General features: G+C 36.3%; 1 protein-coding gene across 1 annotated transcript in view; it reads left to right on the top strand.

Annotated features, from left to right (window-relative positions):
- Positions 1–1,455: 1,455 nt before the first annotated feature.
- PLCXD3 (phosphatidylinositol specific phospholipase C X domain containing 3) overlaps positions 1,456–12,050 on the top strand; it is a 103,872-nt gene continuing 93,277 nt past the window's right edge. The window contains exon 1 of the mRNA XM_063454006.1: positions 1,456–1,674. Within this exon, the coding sequence (XP_063310076.1) occupies positions 1,572–1,674 (103 nt within the window). The 5' untranslated portion in view covers positions 1,456–1,571. The remainder of the gene's footprint in view (positions 1,675–12,050) is intronic.

The following is a 12,050-nucleotide window of genomic DNA, read 5'->3' as shown; positions in this document are numbered from 1 at the left end:
TAAATTAGAACGAATCACAAATCCCATGTTCATGTATGTTTTATATGTGTAAAAAAAGAGATTTACATTTACACTGATTCTAGGCAACTTGCAATATCTTCGCAAGCTGCGACAACGGTTTTTCTTTTATACATTTCTCTTACATCAGTGTAGTACTAGCTCACGTGGACTTGTTCCGCATCCACGTTAACTTTTTCACTGGTAAACTTGTATGAGCAAGGTTATTTACTAATGTGAGAATTCAAAGCGAATACCAAATGTAAGCCTAGGTTAACCAAACTGAAAGCATGGCCAACTTAGAGAATTTTCCCAGCTCAGCTATTTTAACATTAAATTAGAAATGAACATTTGATTAATTTTTAATTCTCATTTTGGTAAATAACCCTGTATATGTTTCTTATGCAAAAGACACGGACAGTGTGAGCAAAAAAAAAAAAAATAAGAGTTAAAAAATAGTGTCAGCAAGCCAAACCAATGGGTTTCTTCCGGCCGTGGAACTCAATGAGCTGCTAAATAAAAATAAATCTCATGTATTTTATCGCTATGATTAACTTGCAAAGCTAAATCCCAAACAACATCAGCAAGACTACTGCGGAGATTTCAAACAGCACCCAAAATGCACGTTAACCGAATTCTGCTCAGATCTAAATCAAGAGGCATTTTTAGAAATTCATAACATCCACTTTAAGACTCTGCTGTGTATTATATATCTATTATATAATATATAAGCAGACAATACATTGCTCCATGTATGTGTATGTGTATATATAGAAGTGTTTGTGTATATTAAATAATGTGTTGCCCATAAGTCAATAAAATGTTGAAACCAAGTACAGCACAACATATTAGTGAAATTGAGCTCAGTCTGAAAAAGCACATCCGACTCACCTAACCAACAGCAGGTTGTATATAACATTAACCATTTAACCCTTCCCATACCAGAGGTAGTTGTATAAAAACCTCCCAGTATCACAAAGGCAGAAATCATGCTATGTTGCTAGAATTCTAAGCCAGCTATAGCTCCCTACCACCTAGGGTTAGTAACAGAACTGGCAGAGCCAGTAATATTCTCCAAAAAGCATTACCTGATCTGTGGTGTGTTTAATTGAATAAATGAGAGCTGTGTCTGGGTGAGATTCAAGCTGTGCTTGGACCAGTTCACTGAGCAGCAAGCCACCCAGACTGTCACTAGCCTCAGTGACATTGTATGCATGCATTTTGAAAACCTGAAGCTAAAACCAATACATGCTTGCCAAAATGAGAAGAAAAAAAATACACATTAAAAAAATAATAATAAGTCCACATCACATCAATGTAGCAAATGAGACAGAGACTCAGCAATAATGGGAATGGGATATATTTAAAGCAGCCAGTGGTATTATAAATAGGGGCTGGTTATTCAGACTGGCATAATACAGCTCCATTGAGAGAATGGAAGATGGGAGAGAACATGTGCCTGCGCCATCCAGTGGGTGTGGTGCAGAGCCGTGTACACTGTAACAGCGCAGGAGCAAAGCCTTGGATACAGAGCAAGGAACACAGAGTCAGACAGAGAGTGTGTACAGCACAGAATGGCTTCATCTCAAGGGAAGAGCGACCTGCACGCTGCAGACTGGATGGCAACTTTACCAGAACACATCCACAGGGTTCCACTCACCTGTTTAGCTATCCCAGGTAGGTACCACACACTCAGTGCATTGGAGCATCTTCTGTTTGCAACTTGTGAGCAGACAGGTATCTGTGTACCCCAAACTGGGACTGGCTGACATCAAGAAATTACCCATTTACTGCAACTGACACTAGCTGAATTTCCAGCATGAATACAATGTGTTCTATCAAATAGAATGTTAGGGTGAGCCATTTCTGCAATTGGGATATTTCAATATGGGGCAGAAATAATACAATGTATTCTCTATGAGTTTTTGTTCACCCTGTAAATGTTAGCGTTTCACTTCTCAGCATAAATGCATCATATTATACAGAGTGGTCCATTTCTGTGAATGTATCTTCTTACATGATAAATGCATCTTTACTCTGAATAGAGTGCTCTATTTTTCCGTGAATGGCAAATCTCACTTTTCAGTGTAAAAACATTATGTTGTGTATATGAATGGGTTCTCTCTGGGATCTCTGAATATTGCACTATTTGTTATGAATATAGTTTGCCAAAGTGGTCATTTTTCTTTAAATGGGCTTGTAAATGCTGTATTAAATTTGTCTATACATTTTAGCAGTACAATATCCAGTATAAATAAATACCCCCAATGCAATAGTCAAATACACTGCTTCATTCAGCAAATGTCACTATCACACTTTTCACTCATACATTATTAATCTGTAGGGATATATACATGTATGTCTCTGATCTTGCAGAAAATGAAAATGATAGTTTTTTTCTGCTTCCCTGCCTAGCTCTCCATGTCTTTCTGCCTAATGCGAGCACATTGTAACGGAGATGCTGTAAGACTTGTGTGAGAAGGGCTATGCCTGTATCACTGCTGATATGGGTTACATCAGTGCATACAATGATTTTGCTAGGTGACAGCTAATGGATGGTGCTTGCTCTTTGTGCTTGTGCCTCAGGGGTTTCTGCTGTACCACTTGTGAATTTTGGTTAGACCACAGATAAACATATGAGGATACAGCCATGGGAAGATCAAACTGAAGATGTGTTGAGAAGCCACATGGGATGAAAGTAGATGATGGTATATGTCAGTGATGGACCTTTGGTACTTCAGGTGTTATATGTTATCCGTGATGTTCCACTATGGGAAATGTGACAACCAAATATCTTTAATTTCTCTATTCAGAATCAGTTTCTGAAAAGGGTTAATGTTAGGGGTGGGAATACATTTTCCTGCATATTCTATAAATGTCTAATAATAATTCTAAAATTATAGTTTGATAAATTGTAAGATAAATTTTTCCATATTTTAAATCAAAACTCATTTATTGCAAGGTTTACTGAAGCGCCTTACTCATTTCTAAAATGTCTTTGAGCTCCTAGCTCATACTCAGGTAAGACATCCCTAAAGCATTAAATATTCTTCTCGAGCCTCCGTAAAGTGAAGTTCGATGCAGCGCATTCTAAGTCAGAGAACAGAGATAGCCAGCTGGATCATGTAGGCTAGAATTACAGAAAAGAACAGTAAATCAGTAAGATTGACATTAGTCTAGAGATCTTGCTCACAATGCCAGCAAGTATTGATTATTTCCCTGAAATAAATGAAATCTCTCCTATATATAAAATCCCACAAAGTACTGACACGAGTCCCCTGAAATTCAGGATTACCCCTCCCCAATCGGAAGCCTGTTCTATGGTGATATGGACAATAGATTTCTTCCAGATTAATTAAATGTGAATCTTTTTTTGCCTGAAGCTAAGTTCTACTTATAACATTGTCTGTAACCTTTCGGTTGACGTGTGCAGTAGGCAGTAAGATGCTAAGTAAACTCTAGGGTAGTCAAGGTTAAATGACAAAAAGCTGGTTTTAACCTTCGAGTACCATTTTGATCCTCTAAATTCTTGTTTCATTACAGTATTTTTATTGTAAGTTAAAGGGTTAATAGATAATAACAAGCAAACTTGATATGGCGATAAAAAATGTACATCCTAATTCTAATCTAAAGCACTTTTCATTTATGTATTATTGTATTTTATATTTATAGTATTCAATTTATATATTACATTATAGATAATATGTAACGGTATATATATACATATTTTATATTAAAGAGACCTTATCAATAAAAAAAGATATGGGCTAATATTATTTTGATTATGTTGGTCTACGATTATGGTTACTCAACACAACCTCATAAATCAATTATATCCTGTCTTAACTCTGAAGTTTATAGAAATATCAATCTTACCAAAAAAACTCAAGACAAATGATTCCTCCGGGATACAATCTGTCCCTTTCCACAGAGGTCCTTAGTCATTATCTTTTCAATCGAATACATTATCCTCTACATTATCTTGGGACTTGTTCTAAGCTTGTATGCACAAACATATGTCAAATGGTCAGGCGTGGCTGCATGAAAATTTAGGAGAAAGTCTAGTGCAGGCATAGGCAACCTTCGGCACTCCAGATGTTTTGGACTACACCTCCCATGATGCTTTGCCAGCACTATTTGTGTAATAGCATTATGGGGGATGTAGTCCACAACATCTGGAGTGCTGAATGTTGCCTATCCCTGGCTCTAGTGGATGACTGCTCTAAGGGCTCTTACGCTAAATATATCATATTTATTGGCACTTTCAAGCAGCGTGTTGTAGTTAAAAGTATATGAACTCTTTCGGTGTTTAAGTAAGCTGTACTGAAGTTGTTTAAACAGAATCGTATCCAGTCATCCCATCATTGTTTTGTTTCAATTAATGGAAATTGGCTGTGGTCAATACTAACTTCATCATATTCATACTATTGAAGAGCACTTAGGGGACTGTAGTCCTCTCTATGTATCAATTTAAACCTGCAGTCACTCTGAGCTTGGACAATTACTCAATATTGATCAGAAAGAGAATTTTGTAATGATCAGTTTTCCTTACAAAAAAAAGGGAATGATCATCCCTGTGGTTAAATCATAATTAATATTACAACAATGTATGGAACGTTGTGGCTCATTTTAAGCCAACAAATAATTTTATCTGCTCAGTGGGTTATTGTCCATGTTGTGGTTTCTGCTCCTGTTGCAAGCTAGCCACCATGAATTCCAGTACCATGGGAAGGTGATTCTTTGTGACAGAGTGCCAAAATTAATTTTAAAATATCTGCTAGGCTATAGACTAGCAGTTTGGCAGGTGCAATGTATAGATAAAATTACATTAATAAAATTGAAATAGACAGAGTTCCTTAAAGGAAATATTAGAACACATGTTGTCTTATTCGGTTATTCACTTGAGTATTGATTGTTAGAAATGATGAACAATTCACACTTTAGTCAATAACCATGTAAGTAGTATGGTTTAAACACTATACGGACAAAAATATTGGGACGTCCCCCTTAATTATTGGATCATTCTGAAGAGCTAAGTGAATTCAAGCATGATACTGTGATAGAATGCCACTTTTGCATTAGTTGGTTCATGAAATGTCATCCCTGATAGATATTCCATGGTCAAATGTAAGTGGTAGTATTGGAAAGTGGATGCATTTAGGAACAGTAGCAACAAAGTGGAGGACCACGTAAAGTCACAGAGTGACAGAGGGGTAACCGAGTGCTCAAGGGGATGGTGCGTAAAAGTTACCAATGCTCTGCTAACTCCATAGCTGAAGAGTTTCAAACTTCCATTGACATTGATATTAGCACAAAAACTGTTCGGCGGGTGCTTCATGGAATGTGTTTCCATGGCTGAGCAGCTGCATGCAAACCTTACACCACCAAGTACAGTTCCAGATCTAGTGGTATGAAGCACTCAAACACTGGACTCGGGAGCAGTAGAAACATGTTCTGTGGAGTGATGCATCTATTTGGCAGTCTGGTGGGTGAGTCTGGGTTTGGTGGATGCCAGTACAACGTTACTTGTTTAATTGCATTGTGCAAACTGCAAACTTTGGTGAAGGAGGTATAATGGCATGGGGCTGTTTTCAAGACTTTGTCTAGGCCATGTACTTACTGTGAAGGCACATCTTAATGATTCAGCATGTCCCAAGACATTTTGGACAATACTGTGCTTCAACTTTGTACGAATAGTTTGTGCCCCAGTGCACAAAGCAAAGATATAGCTGGATGAGTTCGGTGTGAAAGAACTTGACTGGCCTTCACAGAGCCTGACCCCAACCTCATCAAACACCTTTGGCATGAATCGGAAAATAGAGATGTGAGCCCGGTATTCTTGTCCAACATTAGTGCCTGGTGTCATAAATGCTCTACTTGATGAATGGGCAACACTTTCCACAGAAATACTCCAAATATTTGTGGAAAGTCTTCCCAGAAGAGTGGATGCTGTTAGAGCTGCAAAGGTGGGACCAACTATATTAATGTTTATGTATTTAGTATGCAATGCCATAACATTCCCTGTTGGTGTAATGGTCAGGTGTTCCAATTTATTTGTCCATTTAGTGTAAGTTGAGTCTTTGTGTCTGTTTTAAGAATCATAATTTACATGGCCCTTAAGGGTTAAGGGGACGGGAAAGGATTATGGTGAGTTTAAAACTCAGTGGCTGGTTGAACACCAAATGTGTTCTAATGTGTTGTAAAAAAAGCAGCTGTTAAGCATTATTAATAGCATACCTTCCAACTGTGAACGGGATAGAAATGGGACTTTGTGGTGTGCTGATAGGGGAGTGTATCACAGAATATATCCACAGGATGTGAGTGTCCAAAAATAGAAGGGCCCATCTGAAAAAGGAGCATGTCAGCCTAGTGTGAATAAACCAGGATTAATGGCCACCACACTGGCCAGTCCTGTTGAAGGCAGCCACACTAAGTGCTGTTGGTTTGAATGCCCTCAGATTGGTCTTCATTGTGCCTTATGGGAATTTGGTCTCTGAGGTCCACAGATGCTGGACTTCAGAGAACAACATTTAGGGCCGCAGGACGAGAGTCCAAATCCATGGCTCTCCCACTGGACCCAAGACTGTTGGAAGGTATGTAGTACCATGCACAATACTCATGTCCACTTTCACAAGCCAATCATAACGAAGCATTTATCATTTTACAAAAGGAATACATAGGTACAATTATTGCTGTTGCATCTTCACCAGGACACAATAAAAGGTTTGTTCACCAGATGTGCACTTCACCTGCAATGGCCTGAGTAAGTTGCCCTGAAGTGTTTACTCAGTAAACAGTTGAAACTAGTGAATTGACAGCTGAAGAACAAAATTTAGGAAACAAGTGATCATTAAGAAAATTCTAAAACACATTTTTTTTAACTGTGCAATTTGTTTCTCAAATTACAACAAATAACCTTTTTAGTGAAAAGCCACTTTGTGTTGCCAAACACCTTACAACATTGCACACGTACATGCATCATGCTTTGGTGCGTAAATATAGACTACATGTAATTCTGTCCTATAGGATGTTTTAAAAGTTTATATGTGTTAACTTGTGTATTCCCCATTACGCCAAGATGAAGCAAGTGTAATTTTTAGTCAGATAGCACGGGTGTTAATTTTCACTGGCTAGCATGTAAAACAACAGGGTTATTCTCTAAAGTATAAATAGACAGGGATTCTAAATTAATTTCATATAAGGTGTAATAATCTCTAATTAATCTGTTTGGGAAATGTAAAAAAAAAACTTACCAGATAACGGAAAGAACCAGAAGTCGATTTCTAGTGTTTTGACAACATGGAAACAGACCGAAATCACAAAATTTACTGACTGGGTCTTCTCAGTTGTGTCTTCTCATTAAAAAATAATCAGCTAAGAATTAGCAACGTGTTAAATTGTTCATTAGTAAATATTATCCAAGTGACTTTACTTGTTGCAATTCTTTTCTTTCTTTATTATTTTTTTTTTTTTTAAACATAGGGGACAAAATTGTTTCAAAACTTAAATGTAAATAAACGTTGCACTTTCAGTCTACGCTTTGGTCTGATTTTGCAGTTATTCACACTAATTAATGTTGAGGATAATTTTCCCTAAACAGTGATTTTAAGTCTTAAAATATTTTTATGCCGGATCTTTTGAGGTCTTCGATAAAGTTCCCCCATCGCACTATGAAACACGTTAGACATTTCAATTCCAGTTATCCTCCACTATCCAACGCACTGTATTTTGGATTTTGGATTTTAAAGCTCAGTTTTTCTTATTTGCACTATAATCAATTGAGGTCTTATGTGGTTTCTGTCCCAGTGGGACCTGTCATGAAAAGTTTTGCTAGTTCTGGTTGAAGAAACATCTCCATGATCTCTGAACTAGCCAACTAAACAAGACTTTAGTTTTAACTACAATCACTGCTTCTTCTTGTACAAACAATAGGTTTAACTCAAAATTACTGGGTTGGAATGCTTTTAACTTAGCTGAGTAAACATGATTTTTTTTTACCCAGCCTGACTATTTTGGGATAAATCTTATCAAATAAGCACAACTCCCAATTTAGTTAACATGCCGATTAATCAGCACCCAAAGCTTAGAGCATAAGTTTATCTCAGACAACCTTCTTTGTGTTTATTCAGAGTGTGCGTTTGCATTTCTTTGTTAACCTTGATAAAAAAAAAACTAATCTCATTATTTTCCAGTATGACTGACAAAAAAAAAGAGCAATGACAAAGGTAGAATTAGATTGACACAAAAACATAATATATTCTGCTTTAGATTTGTGATCTAACTATGTATTTGCAATATGATAATTGATGTTTATTAAATATATGGTAATAAGCTTGATATGCCGCATTTCTGAAATGACAATTAGCAGCTGGAAAATGCAGCTGCTGTTTGACAATACTGTCGATAGAAAAATCTTTTATAGGGGGTTTTGCAATCATTGCTTCAAACTCAGTTTTTTATAAAAGAGAATAATGCCCTCAAATGAAAAAAAAAAAAAATTAAAACAATTATCTGTTTGTAAATTTGCCTGATCGGCCATAACATTAAAACAACCTGCCAACTATTGTGTAGGTCCTTTTTGTTCTGCCAAAAAAGCTCTGATGCATCAAGACTCCACAAGACCTCTTAACCTATCTTGTGATATCTGGCACCAAGACATTAGCAACAAGGTCCTTTAAGTCCTGCAAGTTCTGAGGTGGGGCCTCCATGGATCAGATTTGTTGTTCCACCACATCCCACAGATTCCTAATCGGATTGAGATCTGGGGAATTTGGAGGCCAAGGCGACACCTTGAACTCTTTTGTCATGCTCCTCAAACCATTTCTGAACAATTTATGCAGTGTGGCAGGGTGCATTATCCTGCTGAAAGAGGCAGCTGCCATCAGGGAGCACTATTGTCATGGGGGGGTGTACATGGTCTACAACAATCTCTGGGTAGATGGTACATGCTAAAATAACTTCCACATGAATTCCGGGACCCAAGATTTCCCAGCAGAACATTGCATGAAGGTTAATACTGCCTTCACCGGCTTGCCTTTTTCCTTAACTGCATTCAGCAGCCATCTCTTCACCAGGTAAATGATGCACATGGACCCAGCCGTCAACATGATCTGATAGAAAATCTGATTCATTAGGCTCTATAGTCCAGTCTTGACACTGACATCCCCCTTTGAAGGTGCTTTCAGCAGTGGACAGGGGTCATCATGGACACTCTGACTGATCTGCGGCTATACAGCCTCATATGCAGCAAACTGTGATGCCCTTTGTGACATCTTTATTAATAGCCAATCAATAAGTATTTCAGCAATTCAAGCTACAGTTGCTCTTTTGTGTGATGAGACCAGATGGGCTAGCCTTCGCTCCCCACGTGTATCAATGAGCCATGGCACCCATGACCAGTTTCCAATTTAAATATAAATAAAGAAAGATGTCTTGGCACTCAAAGAGATGTTAGTGAGCATTATTTATTGATTCAAATCAATATTTCGTCTCTCTGCTGGAACCTTTATCAAGCATAACGTGCACATCAAACATAGAGGTATTTATATGGCAAACCATTAACAAAAAATCAAATACATAAGAACAGATAACATAAAAATCAATTAATTAAAAAAATTACTCACAGTTAATCCCTGTGTTAGCAGTCCATGGGAGGTATTCAGTGTACAGAAAAAATGGAAGTTACATCATAAATAATGGTGTCCTCTCCTTTAATCGGAACATTTATTTATTCCATGCTTGAAAAATAATAGAGTCTCTTGGAAATATAATCAAAAGAAAACAGCAGTGTCACTAAAGATCCACAGCATGAACTATGGTACTTGGAATGGATAAACAAACATTGTTACAACGAGAAGTATTGAAATTGTGAAACAGAGACACATTAAATTTATATCTTATGGAGAGGAAGATATAAGCAACATCATAGGGGTTTCAAGGTCCATGGATAAAGCAGTAGAGACTTAAGACTTCTTGGAAATTAAATAGCATGACGTAGATTACCTACAAGTCTTTTGAAAAGCACCAGCAGTTTTAAAGCCAACACGTGGCATATTCCAGGAGTTAAGAGGACAAATAGACATATGTTCTGATTTTTATTGACGATGTAACAATCTGTTTTGAGCTAGAAGGAGCTCTAATCAAATAGAGATAAATTAATTTACATCGCTTAACACCTTGGCATTTAAATCAAGAGAGAAAGTTATGATGAGCTGTATCTATCCCATTAGAGACAGAAGATTTCTAGGAGAAATCTCATTTCCTCGAGTCTCAATGGATGATGTTTTTTTTTTCTAAATCTAATGAAAGAGCAGCTTAACATAGAACTGTGTATAATGACTCTGTAAACCTATTTGTAGAAATTGTTACGTGTCTTCTAAAAAACTTTCTTTCCTAGCATAAATAGTAAAAAATCATTCTGTCCCTTCTTTAAAACTAAGATCTATTTAATGGTCGAAAGTAAAGATGCTCGTTGAGGATTCCATCACACTTTAATACGTGCATTCAAGGTTCTGAAGAATTATTTTTTTCAAAACATCTAAATCCGTTCACAATTAATTAAGCATGTTGAAACAATTAAAGAGAACAAGATGATACATGATTTCCCAAGGAGAGTTCCACTGCGTACAATTCTTGGAAATGTTTCTGCTGGTTTTTTTTTCAACTTATCAGACTGTGATATTTTGGGCTGATTTGTTACCTAAAATAATGAAATCCTGCTTCTTAAGAGTATGAAAAAAATTAGCTTACACCCATTATTTTTGTCCTTCTAAATAATAATGAAATTAACCACAAGAGTTTCAGTTGTCTCTATAATGAGTTTCTATTAAATTGAAAAACCTTTTTTTATTTATAGTATTTTTATCTTCATAGCATGCCATTCATTTTCTAGAAATGAATAAACCCCAGTCTGTGCAATTCGTATAGAAAATATAGACAGAATACTCATTAGCTTGAATTCCAACTCTCTTTCCTTTGGATGGGAGGTGACTATACATTGCATATCTGATCCACATGAGCCTTGACTATTGTACATTACAAGCTATATATTTTATATTCATTAATCATTAATTATTAATTATAGTGCATTTTTTTTCTTTGCATAATTCACTTTTAGCCCTATTTCCAACAACCTGGACTTAAAATTTGGTGGTAATTATATAAAGGAATATAGGATGACAAAGTTTCATCAATTATAAATATTATATAGTGGTTTTCTTAATTTGAGTAGTTTTGTAACATTTTAACATCACGTTTTTCAGCTTGTAAAGTGGGATAAATAAAATGTATACACAATAATACATTGGGCAGTTTAAATGAACATAATGTACGTTTAATCAGGATGAGGAAATACACTGAAATCTTGACAGTTTAGCATTTGAATAGGAAATTACCCCTTGTTATGCTAGGTGGGTGTAAGTGTATAAATTATACAGATTAGACACAATGCAGCCTTCGCTCCCCTGGACGTCTTCAATTAAGAGTCTTATTTGCACCATGCACAATAAAGGCACATTAGGCTTTTTAATGTTGCACATAGAGGAAAATTAGATGAAATTACAGAGTAAGTTTTATCTCCAGATACATCTATCATAAAAAATGATGTTTTTAAGGTGTCACTGGAGAATACATTAAACGGCTAACATTTGATGGTTTGGAAATAAGCAATCAAATGCAAAGTACAGTATTAACAGTAACACTTTCTTGGGAGAAATTAGTCAAAAAGATTTTTTTCCATAAAAAGCTGGATCATAAATTACTAGGAAGTGCAGTAATAAAGGTTTGTTGTTACACTAATTTATTCATAGTAATATCTCCTAATGTAAATATGCGTAATTTTGTTTTGTCCTTTAATTGAGAGCATACTAGAGGTGATAATGATATAAAATGATGTAATATGACTGATAGTAAGACTGGCCCCCAACCGTGGGTTATTGACAATGGATCCAGCCATCTAATGGATTCTGTTTTATGAATTGAAGCCTCGAGAGCGGTAATGGGTATGAAATGTTGCTTATGTGTGTCATTTTCTGTCACATTAAAATCTAGAAAGT

This window comes from Pelobates fuscus, chromosome 5, assembly GCF_036172605.1.
Source record: "Pelobates fuscus isolate aPelFus1 chromosome 5, aPelFus1.pri, whole genome shotgun sequence".
Taxonomy (NCBI): Eukaryota; Metazoa; Chordata; class Amphibia; order Anura; family Pelobatidae; genus Pelobates; species Pelobates fuscus.
Note: the sequence above shows the minus strand (reverse complement) of the source record. Positions and strands in the feature narration are given on the sequence as shown.